The 27,991-nt window shown below is 42.6% G+C and overlaps 2 protein-coding genes and 1 long non-coding RNA gene across 7 annotated transcripts in view; 2 read left to right on the top strand and 1 right to left on the bottom strand.

Annotated features, from left to right (window-relative positions):
• Nucleotides 1-3,160, top strand: part of MICU2 (mitochondrial calcium uptake 2) — a 151,414-nt gene extending 148,254 nt beyond the window's left edge. Inside the window, exon 12 of the mRNA XM_080375404.1 lies at nucleotides 27-3,160. Within this exon, the coding sequence (XP_080231530.1) occupies nucleotides 27-131 (105 nt within the window). The 3' untranslated portion in view covers nucleotides 132-3,160. The remainder of the gene's footprint in view (nucleotides 1-26) is intronic.
• LOC308058893 lies at nucleotides 2,471-27,950 on the bottom strand. The gene is made up of 2 exons (XR_013926037.1): nucleotides 11,980-27,950; nucleotides 2,471-7,190 (listed from the first exon to the last, which is right to left on the bottom strand). It is a non-coding gene; the product is annotated as an uncharacterized lncRNA (long non-coding RNA).
• Nucleotides 11,301-27,991, top strand: part of ZDHHC20 (zDHHC palmitoyltransferase 20) — a 48,391-nt gene continuing 31,700 nt past the window's right edge. For 4 of the 5 annotated variants that reach the window (XR_013926026.1, XR_013926027.1, XM_080375389.1 and 1 more), the window contains exon 1: nucleotides 11,490-11,744. Coding sequence is in view for 2 of the 5 variants with exons in the window: in XM_080375389.1 (XP_080231515.1) it covers nucleotides 11,627-11,744 (118 nt within the window). In the remaining 3 variants the exon portion in view is untranslated. Of the gene's footprint in view, nucleotides 11,745-27,991 lie in introns of all 5 variants that reach the window. The other variant, XR_013926025.1, reaches the window with a different exon arrangement.

Raw genomic sequence — 27,991 nt, 5'->3', positions numbered from 1 at the left:
GAACATACTTTTAACTTTATTAACAGGTACCACAACAGCAAGGCATTCAAGGTTACTGGAAGTGTGTGAAAAGAGAAAGCATTAAAGGAGCCAAAGAAGTGTGGAAGCAAACTGGGAAAAGTCCTTTTTAAAGCACTCCAATGTTCTCTTGCTATAAATGTTGTTGTTTAGGGGAGTTTGTCCTGTTTACATAATAGCTGAAACAAAATTACTCTCTTTTTTTTACTATAGTTAAACTTTAATTAACTGAGTTGCTAATGCAATAATTTTATGTCATTCTAGTGCTTTCAGTTTGGTTTACAGAACTTTTATCACTTTTGACCTTCATAGGGAAGTACTCTTGTTTTGGGGAATAATGTTGTTTACTCCTCTGTGGAGTCTGACCCTGCACTGTAGTGTGCAGGATACACAGGATTTAATAGTGGCCACTGGCAGCAATGTCACAGAATATTACTATCTCCTGTTGAAAGAGAGAACATCATCTCAGTTAGCCTCTAATCCAGCAGTTTTCTTTCTCTGGCAAGGACAGAGGTCCTAAAGGCTAAATCACTTGCACAATCCATGCAGATCAAGTTATCCTAAATCAAAAAGGAAAATTCACATGGTTCATGCCCTCGGTACTGTGAACTGCTCCTGTGCTATTTTGTGGTGGATGATTCCATCAGATCCTGTGTGGATGTCTGGTTTGTCTACCTTCATGATGATAATATTAAACTGGAAATACACAACCATTGATACAGGCTTTAGAAGTTGTACATTGATCTATGAATGTGCATTGAGTCTCTCAGACCTCTTCAACAAATAGTATAAATGAGAAGCAAAAATCCTCATTCTATCGTAAATAGTGGCAGCCACAATTTGATTCATAACTATTTTGCTTTAATTGTATTGCAGAAGGTGAATAGTTGCTTTATATTACTAAAGGTTGTGACAGGGAATGCTGCAGTATCTCAGGAATTCAAGGTTCTAATAAGCAAGTGTTGGGGGAATAAGTCCAATGGAAAAGTAGATACAAGTGTTTATTAATCTGAAATGCAAAGTTAGACATAAAATCTTGAACAGTAAAACCAGGAACAGATCAAAAATAACGTTAAGCAATTATAGATGAACATTTTTTAGCTGTAACATAGTGTGTGTCGATGTATACGCAGGTGTGCATGTTACGTGTTTTTTCCTTCTTACAGCCTTAGGGGCTGATAGTCCCAGGTCCAGATCAGTCTTCCTGGGTTGGCCACTATATATAGGACATAAACTTACCTGTAAAGCTTTCAAGGTTCTTCCTCTTTCCACCTCTCAGCCGTCTGGCTTGTCTTGGCTGGGCTGAAGGCTTAACCTTTCAAGACATGTTTGTGGTAACAGGCTCAAAAGGTGGACTAGGGAGATGTCTCTTTGTGAGGAAGTATCCATCCCCTTTAAGCATGACACTAACTATGTTATTCTCAAAGTTGTATATAAGCTTAACAGAAGATGTTTTGTTGTAATTTCTTTGAGTTTTGGTGGGAGGAGTCTTGAGAAGAGGGGAACCTTCTGTGCTAGATAGACATCAGAGTAGCCCTCACTCAGGAGGGACCGGAGAAACTGCATTAGGAAACCATAAAGATCCCACCTAAGGAGCACTGAGATTACAGAGAAAGTATTTGGTATGTTGGTAGCTGTCAGGCAGGCTTGTGCTGAGGAGGAGTCCTACCGGCCGAGCCTCAGCGTGGTGGTCTCTGCTAGGGGAATAGCGTGAGAAGCTAGCAAAGCAGCTCTTCCCGCCACAGCCTTCACTTGGAGCTTTAATTTAGATTTTGTTAAAAGAGGAGGTGGTTGTATTCTTGTCATCTGTGCACATGCACCCAGTGTCACCCACCAGAACAAGACCGTGTCTATGTGGGTGTCCTGAGGCTGTCTAGAAAGATCAGGCACCAGGTGACCACCAAGGACCAACCCCTTTTCCCCAGGAAACAGTCCAAATGAAATAACAATGCAGTAGACGCCTCAGCCTCCCTCCTGCCCCAGACTGGACTCATGCACTGCTTTGTAGGCAACAAGAAATCAGCTGGTTTACTTTGAGCGTCCAGAAGTTGCTTGTTTCTTCTGGTGAAGGGGAGCTATGACTAAGAGATAGCTAATGGGAGCAAAGGTGGGGCAGTGGCACTGGCATCGAAGTACCACAGCAAGCTTCACATCACCAAATAATTAAATAAAGGACACAAGCAAGCAAAGCACTGCTGTGTCACAAAAGTGTGTGTGTTCACCCAAAGTGTGCTTTGTTCCAACTCTGGCTTTAATGCAAGGCTGCCTTTTACTCATTGCTGTTAATATTTTGGCAAATTATTTTTACATTGTAATGGAGATTATTCTTTAACATTTTATTCTGTGTAATGTTAATGGATTTTATGATATTCTTTATTGCTTTAGTGGTTCCTTTTGTTTACTAATTACTTGCATCCTACAAGCTGTTTGGTTTTCTTTTGGAAAAAATTCATTTAGCTTTACTGTATCTGCAAGTTTAATTCTTCATTGCTCATTTGTATCTGGGTTTGTGCAATCAGCAGTATCTGCTTTCGGTAACAAGTTACTAAAAATGGAATTTCAAATTTTATTTTTTAGCAAAAGCTTTGGTGTAAAGTCCAGAGGAAAAAGAAAACATGCTTATTTTTAAATGAACTTTGTGTCTGTAGTAAAAAAAGAAATCAAATGATTGATTAGGAATTAAAATAGAGTTTCAAAATATTTTCAGAAGAAGTTATCCTAAAAGTACAGCCAGATAGGAACTCCTATGAATGCTAGGGACTTGTCAGGCTTGAAGAATCAGACTGTATTTAATTTGTAGTCTATTTTTATTTGTCTTAACTAAAAGGCTTTACAAAACAGTCTTAAAATAACTTCTCGTATTTAATATCTTAGGTTGAAAGAACAGTTTATGTAAGTGTTTACACGTACCTTGTCTTTTCAGGAATCCATCATAGTTTTAGCATTAGATGTTTTAATTCCTTTTAAGTAACTGTATGGTATTTGCAACCTGTCTGTCAGCATTACTTAATGCATTGTAGTTAAAAGTTTATGCCAGCTGCCAATGTATCAGTTAAATGTATCAATTATGACTTTTTTAATGTTAGGAACTCTTCCTCTGAACAGAAATGTATAGAAAAAGTAAATAAAAATATTTTTTTTTAATCTCCAACATTGCATCTGAATGTTACGTGGAATAAAGATGAACACATTGCATATTGCAGAAGTCTCAAAAATTAGTCTAATGTCTTTCAGAAGGATACGTAAGAGTGAGTACAAGTCATTTAGAGCATAAAACTCATTTACAGAATTTTAATTGTATCCCCATAACATAATTGTTTAAGAACATTTATTCTTCATTTTTAAAAGAAGCAAAGGCAAAAATGCAGTGTAATATACTAGAATTAAGAGAAACTCATTGGTTGTTTCTAGAAGTTAGTTTTGATGTCTCAATATATGCAAGCATCTTTCTAAAAGCAAAACTCCTGGAGTCAGACCAAGTTGGCGGATTTCAACAAAATATGCAACAATGGGGAGTATGTATTCTGCATATAAGAACTGAAAAAAGAGAAGTTTGATCATGATGTTACATGGCTGCATCAAAAGCAAATCTTTGACTTACTCCATCTCCTCCGGTGTGTTGTCTCCTTTCAGAGGTCAGACAGGTTGCCACTGGACGTGCCTGGAAACATGCCAGCACCTGGTCTGAACTCAGGCATCATCAGGATATCTTGGCTTGTATGTTGAACCAGGCATAAGGGTGAACAATATATTCGTTCCTGATTTCGGGCTTTCAGTGGAGAATACATAAGGGTTTTGTAATTCTAGGAATTACAAATGTTTTGTCTCTGGACTCCAAGGTGTCTCACAGCTTGTGGAATTTTGGGTGTAGATATCAGACCATGTCTGAGGAGTTCACAGGTTACACTTGAGTTATATAGTAAGCAGAGATGAGGCAATAAGATAAGCAGGGCAGGCCATGGGTTGTGGTTTCGTGGCACTTAACATCTCCAGTGCATATAGTAAAAAAGGGTCACTGCCCAATAAAGGGCTAGGATGGGAACAAACTCAGGTATTTAGAGGAAGTAAAAATCAGGCATATTGACCATACTTTGACTTAAGCGTAGAAATAGATCAATAAATGTACATCAGAATTTAAAAATCCAGTTTTCTTCTTACGCAAGAGTTCCCATGGGAGAGTGCAAGCATGTCTTGTGCCTTCAGATTTAATCTTTCCTATAAAACAGTCACTACCGGGTCAGGTAGTCCAATGCAGAAACTAGTCCAATGCAGAAAAAAAATCTTCAGTCCTTCTGAATAGAAAACACATGTTCAGATGGTGTTGTGGTTATTATTAGTGGGATCCAAGTCAACCAAGCAACAGCTCCTGTAATGCAGCTGGTCACAAGGAAAGTGTGGAGGTGAAAGCAGTGGATGTAGACACACACTGTTAGCCCCCAGCTGACCACAGAAACTCCTCCTGAAGAAACTAAAGGTGTCACCCAACAAGAAGTGGAAAGCCCTGTTGGGGATGGGAAACCTGAGTGGCTTGAGCATGCACAAAATTAATCGGCCGACATGTGTGTGTCTCTTCACTCTCCTGCTATTTGAAGGTTTCCTGCTGGCTTTGTTGATTAAACAATTGATAGTTGGTTCAATAATATAAAAATTAGGCAGCATATGCAGAGACAGATTTCCCATTAGGCTGATATTGGCTTAGTTAATGATGTTTTTCAGTTCATTAACCGGAGTGCCCAAGCGCAGAGCTCTGCTTGCTGTCCTTGGGAGCCATGCTGCTGCTCCGGCATGCCCACCTCCACATCCACATGGAAGCTGCTTAAGAGCACACCCGCTGGCGTGGTTTTGGGAAGAACACCTCATGCCCTGAAAAGCAAAAAGCCGTGGTTTTCCACTCCTGCGTACCCAATGTGAAGCTTGTCCTTTCCTCTTCTGCCCTGGCAGAGGGTATCCCGCCTTTCCACACCGACCGGGCAGTGGAAGTAACGTGGAAGGCAGCAGGCTGTGGGAGCATGGATGCTGCACCTTGAAAAACATTGGGTTTATGTTGGCCCCATTTCAGGCACACAGATTTGAAAAGCTGGGAGGAGGAATATTCTGCAGTTAATGCAGAGAAATAGCAGGGAGGGATGTCTTGTGATTTCAGGTACCAGCTAGCTGCTCTGGAACATCCTCTGGAGGACCCAGCTTTTCTCCATGAGCTGCAAAGAGCACACAGAAGATGAGCTTATACTTTATGAATGCTGCCTTTCATCATCTGAGTACAAGTACTTAACATTTGGACAATTTTTTTTGTTAAATTGATGTGCTACTTTATGTGAAGGGTGAAAATTCTTAGAGAGGAGCTGTTTAAAGCTTTTTATTAATTTGGATCTAAAGGAAGTAGATTCTAAAATCAGAACAATCCAACAAGCAGTTTCCTGGAGAAAGGAAATACTACAGGGGAGTTGTACTGCAACACTCTGTGCCTCAGATCTGCTGCTTTAGGGGAATTTGTCAGTTTAAATATTACCACCTGCAGCAACTAGTAGCTCTAAATTACCCCCAAGAAAACCAATTGGGTTTAAGACTTGTCAGAAATTATTTTTTTTCAGGATACATTTTGGTTTTTAATTATGTGGCATCCTACTCTGTTTTAACCTACTTTGAAATTTAATATTAGGGTGAGTGAACATTGCTAAAAATGCCATGTTCATTGTCTTAAATAATTCACAGAAGGTAATTACTAGAGCAATGGTAGCTGAGTCACAGGGCAGGCGATTATATTCACTGTTGAAAAGGAAGGACACCACAATGTGATGCTGTGCCCCTAATCTTTAGAAAAGGGAGTTTCAAAAGGAGACTAATTATAGGTCCTAAAGTTAAAAGAAACAAAGCTCTTTTAAATGCTATTAGAAGAAATGATAATTTAGGAGACATGAATATCACTGAGCAAAAGGACACTAGGAAAGCAAGGAATACATCAGTATGGCTGAAATTAAATTTTTTGAGATGCTGTTTGAGCAAAAGCATGTTGTCACGATTTAGAAATTTGACCTGACGCAAACAAAGGCAACTAATCACTCACAGTTGGTGTGTACAAGATCACATGTGCTGTACTAGAATGTGAAGAGCAAATGCTTACACAGTCTTGGTTGGGTTTATGTGTATATTGGAAAAATTAAGCCTCCTAAAACCTGATCTGCCCGATATTACCAGGAGCAAATAATAAGATTCCTAATGAGGCAAGTTATCATTTTGCATTAGTCTCCATCTAAGAGACTGTTGGGATGCTTCTGCCTGGGGATTGCATATTCCTGGAGTTTAACATGAGCTACTCAGAGAGGAAAAAAGTATAGGAGCAAAATGGAGATGAAATTGCTGTAGATTATGAGGTATAAATAGTACAGAGAAAAATTCTGAAAAACTGGAGTGTTTGCAGTGTCTTGCTCTAAGACACCTTTGCAAAAGCATAGGAAAAGTTAGTAACTGTATATTTAATGTTAAAGTTGAAAGTAATTTACAGTGCAGTAAATTTTGCCACCTGTTCCTGCCAACCTGTGTGAACTATTTATTGCAAATAGACCAACAAATATCTAGAAGACAGTGAAATACACTAACCGGTGCTGAGGCTTCCCAGGGAAATGTTTCACTTCTCATGCAGTTCTTTCCGTGGCTAAAGCAAGTGGGCAGACAGAAATGGAGGTGTGAAATGTGAAAATGAACAAGGGCAAGAGACACTTTTTTTTTCTCCTTTTCTTTTCATTGTTTGACATTTATAGGATCAGATGTGAGTGAGGTGAGCAGTCATTCCCACAACGTGGCATTCTTGGTTGCTGTTTGGCTTCCCAAAGTCTGCCCCAAGTGTCATCACTTGTCCCTCCCCTCAAGCAGCAGGAGTTTGCACAAGCTGCAGCGTGGCCGTTTAAAGCCAAACAGGCACTCAGTGATTTCTAGCAGAGGTTCCTTCCATCCTGCTTGGCTTCTATTCAAGGAGCTGGTTTCTTCTTGGGTCCTTGTACAGATGTCCCTGATGGCTTTGAGAAGTAGGTGTTAGTTCCTGCCAGCTGTGCCAAAGGGCTCCTCATGCAGCATTAACTCCTCAGAGCAGGGGGACTATCAGAGCAGGGATGAATAGTTCCTCTCTGCCACCTAACAACCTTGATGTTTTCCTTGTTTCAATTGCACTTCAGTTCCTGTCAGTACGGAAACATTGCACAGAAATGTTACTGGGCATTAGCTGGTCAAAAAAATCACCCATCCTGTCCTAGGTTTATGCAGCTGTCATTGGCTTTCTGTCCTACCCAAGGCATCTGTCTGACCCACAACAGAAATACTGGCAATGTCACGGCTTCCAGCTTTGCCAGCATCAGACTCCTTTCAAACCGCATGTGGTGGCTGTTCCTGGCAGCTCGGTACAGACACGTGCTAAAAGGGATTGTGTCAACATGCGTGTGGCCCCCCCGATACCCCCATGGATGAAGCTGGAGTCAGCATCAGCAAGGGAGACTGGGGTAAGGAGGGTCATGATGGATCACCTCATGTCTTCCCTGGCATGATGAATAATTTGCTAGTTAAGCCTATTTTTATTCATGGCTGTGCTTCTTAGTCTTCATGTTAGGAATTGTGCTTATCGTGAAGGGTCATGGGATTTTGTTAGGAAAGTTGGTGGGAGCGGGGATGAGAGGTGGGTCAGTGCACAGCAACACACAGCATATGCTTGGTAAAAGCTGTTTGTAGTTTTTACTTTCCAGGTCCAACTCCCTTCCCTTTAGATTGCAGGCTTGAGTGTACCATGTTTATTCACTGAATACACTACTAAGAAACTAGCGCAGCAACAAAATGATTAAAAGCATACACAACTATAAAACTAATTATCATTCTTAAAACTTGCAGATTACACCTAATGATGTGGCATTACAATCCTATCCCCCTTGCCTCCCCACTGCTCAGTGTCGGGGTGCAAGCCTACCCCTCCTCACTCTACCCTCCCATGCCAAGTCATTTGGGCAGAGAGCTGACGGGGAGTCCCACTGGGATGTCCAAGGCAGTTCCCTCTGGCGTGTTCAGGTTTGTAGGTCAGTGTTTCTACAGTATGGAGGTATCCATGCTCCTACTATCAGAAATCCCCTTCTGTTGTTCTTACTTCTCCCCATTTTCTCTGTTTCTGGACTCACTTTTTCACTGCCCTTGTACCATCCTTCCTCCACCCAGCTCCTCCCAAATACACACTCTGCTTGTGTTACCCTCCCACACCAGCACTAGCAGTGAGGCAAGATGCATTCAACCCTTGCTATTAATACCACTGGAATTCCCATTCTGCCTCCTTCCCACTGACACATGGTGATACCCACAGCGCTCCACAGGGTTCAGTGGTGTGGACCATACATGCTGTGAAGTTGTTCACTTCCAGCAGTGTCTGCTTAGACTTAAGGTCTTACTATATGCACGTGTTCCCCTTGTAAAGCAGGTTCCTACAGCCCCATACCCAAGACTTCCAGCAGACTAATGCAAGCTTTTATATCCTGCTGTCCATATCCCTCCTTCAATATGTCCCCAAGCCAACATCCCGTTGTTGAAGACCCATCCCATTCCCAAGACAAAAATTGGCACCACTCCTCTGGTGGGTGCCCTTCTGACATAGAACTGTCTGCTGTACTGCCCATGAGAAAGGAATTAACTCCTTACAAAAAGCACCTAACCACTGGTTTGCTGTTTCATTTGCAGGGCTTGTGCTTGGTACAATACAAAGCCAGAGATACTATTCAGTTGAACACTTCGGAGCAGCACCTCAGAGGCCCCCTTCCAGTATCTAAAAGGAGCCTACAGGAAAGCTGGAGGGGACTTTTTACAAGGGCATGTAGCGATAGGAGAAGGGGGAATGGCTTCAAACTGAAAGAGGGCAGATTCAGACTAGATATTGGGAAGAAATTCTTCACTGTGAGGGCGGTGAGGCACTGGCACAGGTTGCCCAGAGCAGCTGTGGCTGCCCCATCCCTGGCAGTGCTCAAGGCCAGGCTGGATGGGGCTGTGAGCAGCCTGGTCTGGTGGGAGGTGTCCCTGCCCATGGCGGGGGGGGTGGGACTAGGCGATCTTTAAAGTCCCTTCCAATTCAAACCATTCTATGATTCTATAATTTTCTGTTATATTGGCAGTCTTTTTTACCACATGCCACTTTTGGCTGTCCCAGCTGGTTATCACTGCATCAGATAACCATCCCAAGTTTATTACTGAATTACTTTGTATGAGATTCAAAATTCACCCCTCCACCCCCATCTTCCTGCATTTAGCTGAGAGCATTTCAATCTGAAATTAATTTAGGATTGCTAAATGTCAGATGTGCCCATGCCTTCTGTATTGTTTCCATGATGTTTGCCAGGCAGCCAGCATGCCAGGCAAGTTTTGCCAGCCAGGCAGTACAGAAGAGGCACAATCTGAGCGTGTTCCAGAATAACTCATTTCTGACATTCCCTGCTTCATTCCATTTATTACAGGATTAATACCAGGCTTTGTTTGGATATACTCAGTGTCCCAAACTAACCTGTAGCATATATAGGCTATATAACTGTGTACCTCTAGTACTTGGTTGCAAAGGTACCATGCAGACTCCATGCAGCTTCTGCACCTGCCCCATATTGTGCTCCACTACAAAAAACCCACCCTAATTTCTTTGCTCCATTTTTTCTCATTCCATACCCCTTTAAAAGCAGTTACTTCTAAAAAACTATTAACAAATACTGAATACTTGGACACCAAGTACTGAAATTTGTTCCCACTGTCTTGAGGCCAAATGTTAAAACTCCCTTGAGATCTTGAGGGAAAGCACATGCCAGAAGCTGTTGCATGTTTTCACACCTTTAACAGAATGAAGATTAGAGGAGCCGGAATACTTCAACAGCAGCCCAAAATTTTCCTAGTTCACTTTAAATCCAAACCACTCTACCCTTGTTAGTACTTATCTAGAGCGACTAGTACCCATAACCAAGATGCCGTTCATGTAAACCAGTCACTCCTCCATTGCCTTCCAGTTCTTTGTTAGGAAGGGGCCAGACCAAGCTGTTCCACCACCTCTCTCCCTCTCCTGTAATCCTTTTCTTTAACAGCCTTGCATCACTATGCACAATTTTGCAACCCCCTTCCTTACCGTCCTGCTCCTGCTCCCACGTTCTAGCATGCCCATACACTATGAGCTGATCCCAAATTGACGTTCTTTCTGTGGTCTCTGGGCACATCTCCCAGCTCCACAGTTACTCTATAGGCATCAAGATGAGTGGCCACTGCTTCGTTCCTCTGCTCTCACACCCAGGTGAGCACACATGCAAACGCACATTCCCCACGCATACGGGCTGCTGCCACCTGAACATGTGTCCGGGGCATCTCTGTTAGCTGTTAGAGGCCCACAGCCTTCTGAATTCCTGACCACTCGTCTTAGTATTTTTTCCAACATCTCATCAGCCGGCAAGGCCATAATAGTTGCCCCTCTGCCTTCTGCCAAGGCAACCCCACCGCCGTCACCACCGTCTCAGCCTTTCCGTACTTGGAGGCGGCCCCGAAGCCCGGGTGCTGCCCCGCACCGCCCCCCCCCCCCCCCCCGGCCAGCCACCCCCGCCGCTGGTTTAGCCCAGCCTGGACGTTCGGTGTGCCCCGCTCCCGGTGCTGCACTCTCGGGCTGTTACAGCGTTACCCCCCGCACTACGGGCTGTATCCTCCCAGCCGTTCCCGGTGCCGCGGAGCTGCCACCGACGGAGCGCCCGGCACCGCGGGGCAGCCCCGGCCCAGCCCCGGCGGCACCGCCGGCCCCTCCCGCCGCCGCCAGGTGGCACCGGAGAGCCGCGGGAGCCGCTGGGGCCCGGCACTAGCACCCCGTGATTTCGAAGAGAAACGGGGATCTTGTCATGCCGCGGGCAGTTCCAGCCCCGGGATCCTACCGATAGTAACGCAATAGCAAGGCTGAAAGCGTCAAACGCAGCAAAGGGCAGCGCGCGTTGAGGAGGACCGGCCCCGCTGAGCGGCGCGCGCGGCGGTGTCTGTCAGCAAGGTCGCGGCGCTGCCCGCGGTTGTCAGGCATCAACTGAAGTTCAGAGAACGACACAGCAAGTTATTTATAAATAAATACTCCTCGCAGCATCCAACCAGCTGCTCGAGCCCCGTAAGCGCATGGCCTTGGCGAGCAGAGGGGTAGGAGCCCGGCAGGGCCGCCTGGACGCGCCCGACAGCGTCTGTCCCGCCCGGCTAGGGCCGCGCAAGGGCGACGCTGAGACCTGAGACCCGTTTTCACGGCTGGAGGAGGGTCCCCGCCCAGAAGCGGCCCCGCCAGTGCAAACCCCGCGGCCGCCCGCCCTGCGAGAGAGCCGGGGGCTCGCTCACTGCCCGCCCGGCGCAGCGCCAGGGGCGGCCGGCGGCGGGAGGAGGCGCAGGAGGGCGGCGGGACGCTGAGGCGTTTCGGCGCCCGCGGGAAGGAGGCGGTGGCGGACGCCGGGGCCGCCCCTCTCCCGCCCACTGCGGCCCGCCCAGGGCTCTGCCCGCCCGGCCGCCCGGGGCCGGCTCCGCAGCGGCGGCCGTAGCTGCAGCCGCCGCCGCCGCCCGTTGCAGCGTCGGCGCTGATGCCTCCTGCGGTGGCCCGGCAGGGAAGATGGCGCCGTCCCACGTCCTCAAGTGTTGCCAGAAGGTGTTGGCCTGGGTGCCCGTCGCCTTCATCGCCCTGGTCGTGGCCTGGTCCTACTACGCCTACGTGGTGGAGCTGTGTGTGTGTGAGTGGACGGGGAGGGTCGCGGACGCCGGGAGCTGTCAGCCGGGCGGGGAGGATCCTTCGCCACCCACCTCCTCTGGGGCCGCCGTCTCCCCTGCGCCCTGGCGGGATCTCCTTTCCCTTCGCCTGCCTCTGGCTTTTCTTCGGGCGAGCGAGAGGAGATCCAACCCCCACCTCCCCACCCCCCACCCCCGCCTTTCCCCAACGGCCGGCGCTCCCTCCGGGGCTGGGTTTACCTGTTGTCCCCTCCGCCCCAGGCGCCCTCCCGGGGTCGCGGGCGGGGACGGTGGCAGCCCAACCTCAGGAGCCTCATGGCGGCGGGGTCCCGGCCCGAGGTCGCCTGTGGAGAAGCGAGGGACGGGGACGGGGCAGAGGACGCCCACTGGGGGTCCGGGTCTCTTCGTTTGGGATCGGGCCCCTCAGGGAAGCGGTGAGGGGCAGGGAGCCGTGAGGGCTAGAGACCCCACAAGGGCTCAGCCCCTCATGTCTCCTGGCAGAAGTTTCCCCTCTCTATTTTTCTGTTGGTAATTCGACATCCCGATGTATTAAATAACTCCTTGACCACCTTATGGGTGTGTTTATCTTACCCCACCCCCGTTAAGAAGCCCAGTGTCGTCGTTGAAGCATAATGAAGCTGAAAACATCCCGCTTAAGTGGGCAGGGGAAGGATTTAGGACTTATGGGGTTTTGTCAGATCTTGTCAAGCTTTCTGTGGGCTCGGTGTTATATAAATCTGACTTGCTGGCCTTGTCAGTCAGGGTGGTACTGACCCTTTTCTGTCTTCAGGAGGAAACTTCAGGAGGATATTGGCTTTCTCTGGGCAGGGTAAACGGAGCGGCACGGTGATGCACAGTATTTGTCAGACTTGGTAAAACTTGCAAACAGTGTAGGAGACCAAAGGAACACATTTCTGAGTGTTTAGCATGTTTAAGTAAGGAAGCTGAAATGAAAAGGAAAAAAACCCAAAAGTACAAAGTACTATTTCAAGCTGCATGTACATCTACCTAGTATCTGGAGGTCCTTGTACTTCTTGCTATTTGTGTAAAATGTATGCTTTGATATCCCTAGCTAGAAATAAAAGGCTTGCATATACTTTATGTCTGGGCAACCTTGTAAAGACATCCTTACATTAGAAAGAGTCACTTTTTTTCTGCAGGACTTTAGTTTTTGGATAACTTTGCTGAATGCCTATGGTATTTCACAGCCTTTTGTGTTAGCTTTACATATGTGGAGTGGAACGTAAACCACAGGTGAAAAGTTGTTGGACTTAAACCCGTAGAAATATAGTTGTAAAATTATGTTGACAAGAGAGTTGCAAATATGTCAGTGTGTCCAAACTTGCCAGATTACTATGGTTTTGTTGTCTGTCTGTGTGAATAAATAGTACTTGTTTTCTGGGAAGATCATGCTTAAAACTGTTAACACTTGGAACCAAATTTTAGACAATATTTAATACCGGAGGTCTGGGGCATGGGTAGTTGTTACAGTAGTCCAGAGAGGAACCATGTGAGGTTATAGACTCACATTTCACAGGTGTAACATGAAGGTTTTTCCATACCCATTACAGTCTGACCAGTGTGACAAAAGGCAGAATAGGGCTGTGCGTTTCTTCTCTTAGTCTCTGAGGTTTTGTTGGTTGCTTAAGAGGCTTGCCCAGGACAGCACAGGCAGTCTCTGGCTGTATTGGGAACAGAACCTTGACCTCCAAAGTTCCAGCTCTGTGTCTTGATCACAGAGTGGGTCAGGGCTAGGTGCTGGTGAATAATTTCTCCTTCACAGGTGTAGAGAAGCTGTGAAGAGCCCTTCTGAGTTCATTAGGGTTTCATTTGTGTGAAAATTATGGAAGGGATTGGCTCCTGTTTGTGTGAGAACTTTCACATCTACAAATCTGGTTTCTAGACGTTTGGTACTATTTGCTCCAAATCAGCTTTATTCTTAATGTCTGCACGTACAGACTATTAAGAAATCATGGTCGTTTAATAAGAAAACTACTTACTGATTTTTCTTGCTGTCATTGGATTTTACAGTTGTTACCTATCTAAATCATACTTGGTGACCAAGTCTTTTATGTTTCTGTGAGTTTTTTCAGTTGTGGGTTTTGGTGGGGTTTTTTGTTGGTTTGTGTTGGGGTTTCTTTTGGGGGGTGTTGGGTTTTTTTTTGGTTTAAACCTGTTGAATTTTGTTTACACTTTTGATAAAAGGTCGTGTCATCAAGGGAGAGAAAAGAGATTTTGTGTTTGGGGTTTTTTTGGAGGTTTGTGGAGGTGTTTTTTTTCCCTTTGTGTGCTTTTCTTTTAATCTGCAGTTGTGTTCAAACCAGCATAGAGAGCATTTATAGTGAAATACAGGATTTTCTGTTTCTCTTGACAGGTATGTTTACTTTACCCTAGTGCTCCTTGTGTTTTATTTTGGTTTGAGAACCACTGCACTATGTACTATGAAGAAGAGCAAGGATGTGCCTTTAGCGCACATATAATGAATGAGGTGATGCTGGTCTCTGCAGATGTTCACATACGGCAGGTGCAGAAACAGGGTTTATGGCTTGCTGCACTTCTGTGGCTTTGGCAAAGAGCTCAGTGTGCAGCTGATGAGTGCCTGGGTAAAGGAAAGACGGATGGAGGAAGGGAAGCTTTAGAAAAGAGGAGAGACAGTAGAAAATTCTGAGTAAACACTGAGACTAAGAGGAATTGAAGCCCGACAGATACTAGGGTTTTTTCAAAAGTTATTCTTAAAGATTAGTTAACTGTGAAGATGTGAAATCAATAAGGAAACAGGAAGAGAGAAAGCCTTCATTTCCCCAACTGTTTGTTCCTGTGTTGGTTTTTTTTCTCCTTGTAGTCCCTGCTCATGTATTAAAGGTTAAACATATATATATATATATATTCAGTGTAGTATCATAAAATATTCCTAATAATCAAAGTCAAAGGTGGTAAAGTTGGGGCTGCTTCTTTCATCACATCACCCTTTTTCTTTCAGTTTTGTTTCTGTGTACTGCTTGCCCCACCCTCCTCTGCTGAGGTACTCATATATTGCTCATTGTCTTATTTCTGGTGTCTAATGGGCTCAGTCTTACTCTGTAATTCACTGCTAGTATGTATTTACTTGGTTTTGTCTCTTATATAACCCTAAATTATATTACTTACATACTGGCTATGAACACTGAGGAGGACTGGTGTGAATAAGATGAAAGGAGATTCGTGAGCTTGTCTATTGTCTTCCTCCCATGGAAACTGCCAGCATCATTATATCTCTCTGAAACATTGCTGTTGTATGCTGTTGAACACGGGCTTATTTAGACCACTATTGCTGTGTAGTTGTGATCCATCAGGTAAATTAGCTATTAAACTAACTGGAAAGGTGAAAACAGCCATTTCTTACCAAATGTGTAGAAGTTGAGGGAATGTCAGCAGAGTGGGGAAAAAAATCTGTGAACACATGTAACTGAAGGAACTGCAAAAGACTCCAGGCAGCATCTCATTCAGATTTTTTTAAATGTTTTGAAGTAGAAAAACTTGAATGAATGCTTTCTTTCTATATTATGTCGTCTTTTCACACATAATTTACCCAGAGCTCAGTTCTCAGTAAAGCACACCTAGAAATACATAAAGGGTGATGTGAAATAGCTTTTCATTATTTTTAAATCATTTATTGTGTTTTCCTGTTATCAAAACGTGTTTTGCTTTTAACATTGCTTTTGTAAACAATGGCTGTATTATGCTGTTAGTGAATTGGACTGGTTGTGTCTGCTTACTGCATCCCTCAGAAGCTCAGAAAGAGTAGAGCTCTTCTCTTGTGGTTTGTTTTCACTTATGGCTGACTTGTACCTTATTACCCATGCCAAATGTTTTTGTAAGTGATGGGCTGTAATACAGACAGGCTAAAGGATGGTCAGAAGACAATGTTTTGACATATGTAGTAGGAGTTCGTGGGTGAAGCCAGCCTGTTTTCTACAGGCAACCCTTTTGCTAGAACACTAGCAGAATTTGGTAGTGCAGTCTGCACTGAGAAAAAGAGAAAGAAGTTGACTTTGGCTGAGTTGTCTGCAGATCATAACTAAGGTGTATTGGCTGGTTTTGTTAAAAATAAAAAAAAATTAAAACCTTGTTCAGGTTAGGGTTTTACTTCTTTAAGCAAGTACTGTATGTTCTGAAAAGCACAGTCCTGGCTCTTCTCCTGGGCCAAGAGTTTTAAGGAGAATGGCTTGTTTTATGAATTTGCAAGTCTTGTAAACGAATGAGTGTTTTCATGCCTCAAACTCTGCAAAGTATGGAAAAAAGTGATTTTGAAAGCTACCAGAGTCACTTGTTACGTGTTCTTTTCATAGCATCTGCTTGCAGAAAGGTTAGCTTTTTTTACTACAGTTTAATGTCTAATATGTCTAAAATCCTGGCAAACAAAGCACTTTGTAATTTAGAACACTTTGTTAATGGTACATATTTAACTCCTTACTGTTCCAGGAGACTACAGTAGCTCTTGTCAGTAGGGAGATAGCTCTGATTTCCCCAAAGCACAGTCCGTATAAGAAGCACATGGTGATCTGTTGTAATGCTTCCATTTGAAGAGTCTGTTGCATAAACAGAGAGAAGGTAATTCCATCTGCCTCCTCCAGAAGAAATCTCTACTGAAAATGCTAATGCAGTAGCTATCAAGCAATGGCAAGGTGATATTAACAGCAGTGTGTCAGTGACTTCTGATTTCAAACTACTGAAAAAGCTGAAGTATCAGCACTGAAGTACATTTGCATGCTAAGCATGCAAAAAGCATTCCCATAGGAAGAGCATTACCTTTCAAGAAAAGGAACAGCAAATTAAACAGGTTAGATCATTAGTAACAGTTAACTATGTTTATGCGCCTCTCATTTCAAAGTAAAGAAACTGAACCACTTTGGATGCACTTTTGTGTTGTAGTGTCTCAGCTCAAGTGGGCATATTATCATCTTAAACGAGAACCTTTTCTGTTACGATAAATAAGTAGAATTCCTGTTGAGGCTCAGACTGGATACAAATGTATTGGAAAACTAGATGCCCATCTTGAGTAGAAAGATTATCTGTCGTCTTACGTGGTGCTTTGCACTGTACTGGTCATACTAGATTATAAGGACAGGTGGGCATGTTGCCCTTTATATGGCTTGAAATCTGCTCTCCTGGCAGTCCTCTAATGAAAAAATTGTTCCAAGAGTAACAGAACTAGTCAGCCTGGTTTCTTGAGGAGTTGCCTTGTGTCTGCTCTTCCTTCTCTTGTGCCAGCAGAAGGACTCCATCCCTCTTCTCCCTCCCAGCTCCCTATCTGCAGTGCCTGCCCCAGCCCTCCATTGTCAGCTATTCCGCTGTATCTGTTAAACCATTCCTGACAGCTCGGCAGTAGCTGGCATCTCTCCTTGATCCCTAGTTACCATTTGATCAAAAAGAGGTGTGGTGCAATGGCCGGTTTGGTGTTACTTAGCTTGCCAGGGGGCCAAGCAGAAAATGAGTCCATGAGCATGGAGCAGCTATTTCCTAACAGAGTGTGGCCTTGTCCCTTCTACCTGTCCAGCAGCTTTGGTGAAACTTACTGGCATATGCTTAGTGTGGGACCTTCACCAAGCTTCCAAACTTGGCTGAAACTGGTCCATGGGCAGGATGGCTTTGGAGTAGAGGAGGGAAGGGGCTTAGTGAAAGCAGGGAGCTGAGTAAATCTCTGAGCCAAAGCAGGAACTCTGCCTGTGGTGTTACTCTTTTTCTCTTTTTTTTTTTTTTTTTTCTTTTGGCTTGTTTTTTGGGTTTTTTTTTGTAGCTGTGATCACTCATTGCTGCAGTCGTCCTTTAGATGTGGAGTATAAAGCTTTTGGGTTTGGTTTGAAAAGGCTTGGATAGTGTGAGCATTTAAGATTATGAAAAATAACTTCTCTCAAATATTTCTACTCCATTTTTTCTCTAGTAACAACAGTAGGAGCTTTCTGTATGCCTGTAGAGTTAGAACAGTGAACTAAAAAGTCAGTTTCAATTTTAATCAGGGGGTTATGTTACTTCATCACTTACTAGTCTCCCAGTTTTCCTACCAGATGCTATGGATAAAAGGACCAGAATTTCAAGTGTATATTTTCAGTAGATATTACTTTGAGGTCGTGGACCCTCTGCAGACTGTGAACTTCAGGTTCTACTGATTCTTGAAATCTAAATAGTAAAAACTTTGTTCTTTAGCAGCTCATATTTTCATGAGTTAATGTAGACATGCTTTCCATAATAAAAGAGTTTATGGTATTACAGAGATGGGTATCTGAGCTGAGTTCTGGTACACCTGTGGCAGGTGAAACACTTGGATGGCACTGTACCTGCTTTTACTTTTGGAACTTGAGTCTGCCTATGATGGAAAATGGAGCAGGAGAAATGGTAGCTGGCTGTCTAAAATTGTGCCTGTAAATGCTAAGGGTTCATGGCATTCATTTTTCACCCGTTCAAGATATCAGTGTTTATCCAACTCTTTTTGTCCAACAGTTTCCTTCAACTGGTAGGAGTTAATGCTGGTTTAACATGTACTTTCCTTACAAGTGTTATAAACTATAAGCTCCTGAGTTTCCTGAAACAGCTTTTATGGAGATTTCAACTCTGTCATTAACTCTTCTCTACCCGGTGCATATTCTTCCTGTAACAGGACAAGAGTATCCTTTTTTTTTTTTTCTCTCATTAGTATGTATGAAATTTAATAGAAACGTTTGAGAAATAACTACAGGCCACTTTTCTGTGTGAGCTGAATCTCCACCAAGGTGAATCAGGCGTAAAAAGGATAATGAAACCTTAACAAATACATTTGTTCATTTAGCCACTTCCCCAGTATTACCTCCTCCTGCTGTCACTGAATTGTTTTCTGAGGGATGTGTTTAACTCCTGCTGTCCTAGGTCAAGGGAAAAAAGCACACTTTCCCTCCTCTTCTTCTCCCACCCCCCCAATCCTCAGTGGAGTGCCTCCTCTGTAACCTTTGAGTGTCTTATCTGTGCTAAATATCAAGTTCCTCCTCTGCAGCACTTCAGGCCTCTGCTTTTCCTTTTTTTTTTTTTTTTTTGAAAGACCAAATGGCTCATCTGTTTCTTATTCATGTTTCTTTTTGAGTATCAAAATTGTTTTAGGAGGGTGTCAAGAGAACTGGATCACAAGATCATGCTTTGCCTTTGCAGCTTCTGTAGCTGTCTCTCTCGTGCCATATATGGTGCAGCATTGTCATAAATATGAAGCACAGAACCATTTTAATCATGTGGTTTACAGACAGATCAAGCGAGGGGGTTCTGCAGGGTTGTGGTTTTTTGGTGGCAGTTCAGTTGTGCATCCTGACGTCTGTTTATCTCCAGAGCAGGGAATTCTTAACGCATGTCTTGTGAAGCACCAAGTAGGGCTAAGATAGAAGATAGCTGTTCTCTCTCTCTCTCTCCCCTTCTCCCTCTCCCCTTCTCCCCTCCCCCCCCCCCCCTTCACACACACACAGAGACACCCGCACACACACCTTTGGGGCAAAAAAAAATTTAGAGATTGAAGGACTAATTCATCTGGAATTAGGCAAGCTGCTGCTGCAGAGACAATGAAACAAAATTTAGATTAAATTTAAGTAACTCTGAGAGGAACAGACATCATTTGTTTGAAGAGACCTAAATAGACAGTTATTTGATAAACTGGTTTGCAGTTGTATGTGGTAAACTTAAAACTTTATGTTAAGTGCCATGGCTACTGCCTTGTCATAGTGTGAATGCAGAGAACCTGATATTGTTCCATTCTTGACGAGTAGTCATTGCTTTTCGTTTGTCTAGTTTGGATTAAAAAAACAGAGAAGTGAAGTGTATTTCCACAATGCTGGGATTGATGCTACCTGAAGACTTTCACATCTGTGGGTTTGTGACATGTAGATTTACCCAAACATTGCAAAGGAGCCCAAAACAGAGAAAATTTGATTTCTGTTCTGTTCTGAAAAATCCTATGGAACATGCAGGTGGTTTTTTGCAGTATCTGGAAAAAGATTAACGTTGCACATAGGATTTTTGTGGGGATGTTTCCTGTGTGTATATTTTTATCTGCTTAATCTACTGCTCCCTAAGTTTCATATGTTTTTTTTAAATAATTACGTATTTAAAAAATAATGATTTCAGGCTGGTAATTGCATACAGAGATATTACTTGCTGTGTTGCAGGTAGATACCTGCTGAGATAAAGCTAAAGCAGCAACTGGTGCAGAGTGTAGACTTGAACTTTTTTAAATAATTCATAATATATACAAATTATGAATTTAGGCAAAGGGAAGCTTAAAGACCATTGAGCACTAGGTTTAGTAATTTTCTCTCTTTTGTGTGGCTTTTTTCTATTGACATTCTCAAACTTGTAAATATCCTGTTTCTTCCTACTGCCCACACTGACTGTGAGGTTTTACTATTATTTATTTATTGGAAGCAAAATTTACAGAATGAGAGCTATATGGATGATAGACTATGCTCTTACATATGCTTGCCTCTCTGTTTACTCTGGAGTACTTTCTAAGTTTTAATAAGGATTTTCTGGAATATCCAAGAATCCCTTTGCAGTGGCTCATACAGTCTTTGTGCTGTCATTTTTTCACATTCTTAAGTGGTCTGGTAGTTAAATGAGACCTGGTGCAACAAAAACATACCCTTCTGATCTTGTCCTCCAGCCAAAACTTTCTGTCCTGTTTTCCCTTATGTTTTTTCCCCTCTGCAGCACCTGGATTTTTTGTTACATTCCTGAGGACTTGCTGATTATTTTTTCCTTTTGCAAAAAACCTAGAAGTAGCTTTAGCTACAGTCATGGCTTGTCCCAAGACTTTTCAGTCCAAGTAAGATTTAATGAATGACATTTTCTTTTGCAAGAAGAACAAACAGAAAAGCCTCCAGCATCAAAAGATGGCAGCAATTTTTATCACCCAACTTGATGAGCCATACATATATGGACAGATTCTCTAAATCAGCATGAGAAGTCTTTGAACCTTTATTTATTCCATAAATAGGTTAATGAAATAGTTTATTAATATTATTATTATTTAATATTTACAAGTTTGGTATGGTGAAGACATGAATTCCCCATTATTAAACTTTCCCACAACTAATAGGCATGGTTTTAAATGACAAGTTTTTCAAACAAAACTTCCTTAAAGAGCTCTGTTCAATAGCGCAGCTTACTAATGTCTCAATGGGAGTTCATGTAAATCACATTACTCGCTGCTACGTTGTTGTGTTGCTGGCAGAAAATTAGCTCTTCTCATCGTAGGTAGTTCCGTATTTCATCTCAGGTGGCAAATAGCAATCAAACCTGACCAACGTTACAAACCAAGTTGAACCTGAAACTTCATTTGAGGAATCCAGTGACCTAACACATGAGGGGAGGTTGGCTTGCTGGGCAGTTTGATTTCTCCCATTTGCTGATGAATGTGGCAGCAGTAAAATCCTTCTGGCAAAACAGAGTGCCTAATAACTTTGTAATGAGATTTATTAGGTGATTATTATCCATGGAGTTTTGCAAGGAGGTTTTATCCTAATATTTGAGGAAACCACTTGTTGCAGGCAGGGCCAGTAAGTAAGTAAGTAGACAGCTGATTTTGGAGGAGTCTGAAGCCCATGCAAAGAAGGGGGCCTGATTAACAAAGTGGATCCCTACTGTCTGCTGACAGTTCTCGCCACTGGGCAATGGTTCATGTTTGCAGGTCACAGCAGCTGTGTCATTTGTCCCCCATGAACTAACACCTCTGCTCTCCTGCAATCATACCTCACAGATGTATGGAATAGCTAAGTAAAGACTGTTGCTCTATTTTAATCTGTCTAGAGTAGAAATAACTGGATTTACTAGTAGCGTCCTGAACCATAAGACACTCAGCTTTGAGTGACCTTAATGTTCAAGACAGGTATTGACTGGCAGTCACAACCGTGAATTAGAGTGTTCTATTTTAGGAAATAAATGGTAACTCCCTTATTACCTGAAAAATTCTGTTATGAGGACGAATTGTATGTTGTTTTTTGGTTGGGTGGGGTTTTTTGTTTATTTTGGTTTTTTACTTTAACTATATTGATGGTTTATATATATGTAGTATTACCTGCAGAACACGTAATCTTGTGCAGGGTGTGTAAGACTACTCCATACAACATATGATACTGGCACTCTTGTAAACACCAGCTGATTATGCTGTTTATCTCTCCTATTTCTTGAAAGTGTCCTAGTAGTGTCAACTACAGAACCACTGGAGCTACTCCTAACACAAAAAGCCCTTTCATGTATCCAGATACTTGAGTGTAGTGTTACTATGAGCTTGATCTGGACAGCCTGAGCTTAAATACCCCTCCTTCAAATTTAAATGTAATTAATTAGTGGTGTGGACATAAGCTAGCTCCACTCAGATGCTTCTGAGTTTCCATGCCTTTCTGCTGATTCTTTTTTTTTCCTGTACCCCAGTGTGCCAGATGGAGCACAGCTCACTGACTTGTGCAAGTAAGAGCTCTCTTTGTCTTTCAAAAAGAAACCAGGCTTTCTTTTGGCTGTGTCAGATAGCTTAAAGGCAATATTGGAAACAATTTATGTGCAGCACTTCCAAATTGCTGAGCGATAAAGCTGTTATTGTTGTGGTAAAGTAGAATTTTGGGGAAAGACCTGAATGAAAAAATCCAATAATTCAAGTAAGCAGCTGAGGGGAGCCTGTAGAAGTAATGCTAAGGTTTAAAATCCATCAAAATGCAAATAGAATGAGTAGATTTTGTGGTTGTTAGTGTGGACACAAGTGTGGGACTGTGAGGTTAAGACCTAGCAACCTTCTGCACGCTAACCAAGTGTAACTCTTGGTTTTGAAATAATTTAAAACACATAGGCACCCTCAGTGAGAAGACCGTTAGGAGACCTTTGGTGTAATTTTCAAGAATATTTTGTAAATGCAGAGGTAAAGAGCCATCTGTAGGATTTTGTGGGTTCCAGAAGTCAGCTGCCTTCATAGCTGTGTTTTTGAACTGTGGCAGTGGTACCACAGAATTTACGGTTCCCAGAATATATAGCAGAAATCTCTTCAGTTGTCATAGCTTAATTCATTCCTTAATGTTACACAGTACCCAAAGAGTATCTTGCATTGATTATGCTAATTTCTGCTGTCGTCCTGTATGTAATTATGCATGTACCCTGCACTGAGGCTGAAAAGACTTTGGCTAAATAAAAAGCTCTTTTATTATTGTGATAAGAGAATGTTTTCTGGGCAGCAAGCCTCTGGCTGCTCTAAATTACTTGTTACATGAAAGAGTTGTGTTGATATTGTTTTAAACATACAAAAATCGTAATGATAGCTAGTAACAAGTAACAAAAAAAGATCTGCAGTGTAACTTGAAACACTAATTAATTTTACCTGTGATAATGCTGCTTTGAATCCTGTAGCAATGGGCATGGCAATCACGAACATAGAAAATCTGTGGCCATAAAACAGAGCATCTGTCTTGCAGCAAGGTATCTCTTCCTTGGCTGCATTTTCTTCCTCCTTTCTCCTCCCACCCTAGATTTCTCCCTCTCCACACACACCCTGCAGTGCTTTTGAAGGCACCCTTTTGTGATCACTTGAAGTCACAAAGTAGCTCACTCGAGTGATGTTGCTGCACACAGCATGTGTGAAGTTTGGGCTGTGTTATGTGCTCATGGAAATAGCGGCACTGCTTTGAGGCATCAGTAGCCCTGGCACGGTTTCTTTTCCTTCTCATGACTGTGCATAACCCAAGACAGCAAGAGGCCTTTCACTGCCATTCACCCTTCATCACTGCAATTCCCTGCTCTTTGTGGTCTCTCAAACTTGCCTTCATCGCTAGCTCACCCCTGACCTGAAGTGTCTGGGAAGGCAAGTGCTTGCTTTTGCTATGTAGGGGAGTGAGTAGATGGCTAAGAGGTGTAGCTTCGTAACACCTCTGCAGCAAGAGTTGTCCACCATGGGTCATGCCTCTGAGACAAGCATTGTGTTAGACCTGGGCAATGGTGCACACATGCTGCAGACCAGCCCCAGACAGTGCTACCACTGGGGCACACAGTGTGGCAATGCATGCTTCTTCATGCCAGTGCAGCATGAAGGCCTGTGGAACCACCAAATAAAACATTGCTTTCTGAATTATCTAGCAGTGCATTGCGGGGGGAAACCTGTATCGTGTTCCTGGAGATTTTGAGTGAAAAAAACCACAATAAATCAGTCTAGTGTGATATGAAGATAAAACAATTCTAGGTTCATATGGCTCAAATCTATGCAGAGGACATTCATTCCAGCTAGTGGCAAGTCATGTGTGCAATTTCTGGGCCCCCATAGCCTTTCAGCAGGGACCTGGCAGCATCTTCCTGCGTTGGCTTTTGCCTATATGATGCTGTCACGTCAGTTGTCTTGAGTCATTTGTCTAAAAACAACTCCCTGCTGCTTAGGGAGGAAAGCACCTAGTGGGTGCCTGCCAGTCAGGAAATAAGAAATAGCTCATTGTGGAAAGGTCACAGAATTACAGCTTTTAGAGAACACTGGAGAGGTGAATAAGGTCTTCATGCTCCAGTACTACCCTCTAACAGAAGTCAAATGAGTATTTGCTCAAGGAAATTGACTTCTTGTCTGTCCCACTTCTGTCGGTAAGGAATGTTTCTGCCATCTTCTTGTGAGTGATTAAGGTCTGCATTTGCAAATGGGAATTATGTTACCATAAATCTAAGTTATGCTTTCAATTAAATGCCATTCTCTGAAAAAAATTAAAAACTTAGGATAATGTCAGTTGTGCCTGCCTTTGCAGATCGGGTAGTGCCCATGGGAAGTTTCTGTTGAGTTTCAGTGCTGATAACTTCTGGAAATGTATATATGTATATGTGTGTGTATATATATTAACCCTTTTCCTTAAAAATGAGAAAAGTTAAGGCTGTACATCTGGTGAAGGGATGCAATTGCACATTTATCACTCTTTCTTCCCACCCATAAGGAATGTCAGCCAAAATGTGAAAGTTAATCTTGAGATTTGTGGAAAGGCTCTAATACCCCAAGTATGACTCCTGCCTAGGAGCCATCGTGGGAGGGAATATAAACATAGCACATCAGTAACAAGATCAGTTCTTTTCCTTTTCTATACTTCTACATTAGTTGCAGTTGAATTTCTTGTTCTGCGAGGACCATATCTGGCTTTGATTGGAATATTCCTTTTAGGGGAGTAGGGAGATGTGGTGTGTGGGTTTTGTAGAGCGGTTGGATTTTCTTCCAAGGTTGAAGGCAAATGCGTCATCTTTAGCATGCCTCTGGCAAGGTCTTGGCAGATCATTGCACCTCTTTGCTTCAGAATAGAGAGATTTGGGTTTTTTTCCTATTATGCAGTGATTTGGAAGGTGCTTGAACACTTCATAGCAATCTTGAAAATAAGCCTGAAACTGAAAGCAAACCAGCTCCCTAAACATACTTGTTCTTCCAAGACGTTCTGGGAGGTTTTCTTGAAGCAGCTTAAAAAGTTCTCCAAAGCTTTCTGATAATTTCACCTTGGTCAGTTTTCAGTCCAAGAGGAATGCTTCCAACAAATGACATTTCCCCCCCAGTCTCATTTGTTACACAGATAATGATGTCCCTGTGTCTGCAGGATTGTTTCCTGTGATAAGCTATAGGCTTCCGCCTCTTTCATTCTTGTGACATAGGTGAGATGAAAGATAACAGACCACAATGTGACAAAGAGTATCTAGAAAGAGGAGTAACAAACAACTGGGGTTGTGAAGGAGAAAGTGTCTTTGCCAGGGGTGATAATAGATGTCTAAATCAAAACTATGACAACTTTTTCCTCTGTTACAAAGTTGAATCTGGAATTTCTGCTTGTCCTCTAAATGGACCAAGTTAAAAAGTATATTTGAATCCAGCCTAACAAAAGGCTGTATCATGTATTTTGAAGGTAGTGTTCTATAGAAACTGAAACCACATACTTGGTGTGCTTCATACTGCAGTGACCCCAAAGAGTTGGGAGGTTTATCGTGTAAGCTTCTCAGTGGTGCAGGACCAGCTACTGGAGTGTATTGGACCTGTATGTCCCTGGACAAGCTGCAGCAGCATGAAGTTCAGTGTGGGCTCTTCACAGGCAGGCTTTGCTGAGCTCCTTCCCTAGTCGAGCTGATTTTGGAAATCCTGAGGTGGCTAAGAGTAAAGCTCTGCACTGCAGTCAGATAGGGCTTGTTCACTTTGACTTGCTTGGTGCCGTAATGCCGAGATGTTGAATGCTTTGAAATTATGAGGCCATAGTGGAATCTCAGCGTGTGTGTGAGCATGCGAATGCTGCTGCTGAGCCCTTTGCAATGAAGTGAACTGCAGCTTTCACTGTCTAGTCATTTTTTTATCCTTCCCTAGCAATATTTTGCTAGAACTTCATAAGTCTTCTCAAGAAACCAGAAACTTAATATTAAGAAGCTGATCTTAAGAATCTTTTTGCTCTTATTTTTCCTTTGGTAGCTGAGCAATAGACTGACATGGGGATATATTTTAAAATCCTCCAAAGAACAGCTGTTTTACAATGCTCACGTTTCTGGAATATGAACATGTTTGTCTTGACTGCAGTGCTGAAGGCACTACCTTGTGCTGATACATATAATCTAGTGTATAGTGCTGTTGCATTGAGAGGTCATCGTATAAATCGTATGCAGTGCTTATTTGTTTGGAAAATACCAATTAGTGAAAAGGCAGCACTGCTTTTTTTTCCCCCCATACCACACCCCAAACAAGAAACAGTGTTTGAGAAATGTTTGAAGTGGAAATAGGACTGATTTAGCAGAAGCTGATGGCAGTGTCTGAGTAGTTAGAAGCAATAGAAGAGAAAAGCAATCGTGAGCCAAGCTTGTAACTCAAACTACAGGCCAGGGATGGTGGGCCACAATGGTAATGTCTTGTTCTGTAGGGTTTTTTCCTGAACCAGAGTTCAAAAGCTAGAATTGATTTTTTGATGGTACAAAGCTGCTTGTTACATTGCCAGACTAGCAAATACTAGTATTAGCTTATTTGGAAGGCTTTACTTTGTAGTATAAAGATCCAGTAAAACTGTTGATTTGCTGTTTGCTGAGTGAATTTGGACAAGTAGTAGGTCTGCTATTCGTTTAATCTGTCTGACAATGGGAATAACAACAGTGCAATGGATAGAAACAGTTAACTTGCATGAACGTCTAAGGCAGAAGAGAACTGGCCATCTTTTATCTTTATTTAATTTGAGGATGATAAGACAGGATGAAAATCACAAGTCTTTCAGTGTTGGCTTTTACCTCAAACTGCAAGAGTTTGCCAAACTAAAAATGTTCTGCACAGTCCAATAACTGCATTCTGACCTAAGAGACCTAGATATGAAAGAGAAAATTATCTTCCTGGTGCTAAGAAGTGTTAATTAATTTTTATTAAGTTTATTTAGGGATCTTTTCAATGAAGTCTCACAGGTGATAAAATCTTTAGTTTGGTTTTGTTTTTTTCTCATCTAAAGACTGTTCATTATTTTGAATCTTCAAGCATCAAATTTGGCTCACAATTTTGTTTTGTGCTGAGAGCAGAAATGAAGCTACAGATTATGGATTGATTTAACCAGAATAGTTCCAAAAAAATTCCTGTAGTTTTATAGATAACATTGTTCTCCCTCCATTAGAGGATAATTAAGAACTTTTTTATACTTTTTGTATCCGGAAATATGTGTTTATCCAGCTGTGTGCAAAGGTGTTTACTTAAGATACATGAGGAGCCAAAGACAAAGCTTAATCTAAAGTACTTTTTTAGTATTTTTTCCCAAAGTTGAGCAAACAACTCTACTCAGCAAGCTTGTTTTAATTTTCAGCTTTTTAATGATTTTGTCTTCTTGTGTTGTTGAAAACGTTTTAACTGGAGAAATAACACATTAGTAAAAGTTTCAAGCAAAAACACTCACAGGATTTGCTTTAAAAAATACTGCCGCTTCTGTAGCATGCGGTGGAGTAGTACTGAGACTGTGTCATGGCACAGCTGAACCTGTTCTTATATTTACATGCATACTTTTCAGGTAATCATGTGCTTCAGGTCTGTTTTTATGTGTGGATTGTGTCCCTGTTTCAGACAGAAACATGGGAGGAGGATGTGGAAGTATGCATAACTAATGTGAAATTAAGCTATTCTTTAGGATTGACCTCCTTTACTTTGAAGTGAACCTTGTTCTATTCTAAATGGTGAATTCTTCCTCCTTTAGATGGAAGGAACTGGAACCTTTTCCATTAACTTTGTAGAGGCTTCCATAGATAGAGTGCCAGGTGAATACTGGGACAGACGCAC

This window comes from Falco punctatus, assembly GCF_963210335.1.
Source record: "Falco punctatus genome assembly, chromosome: 2".
In the NCBI taxonomy this organism is placed as follows: Eukaryota; Metazoa; Chordata; class Aves; order Falconiformes; family Falconidae; genus Falco; species Falco punctatus.
The sequence above is the reverse complement of the archived record's forward strand: the minus strand, read 5'-3'. Positions and strand labels throughout refer to the sequence as shown.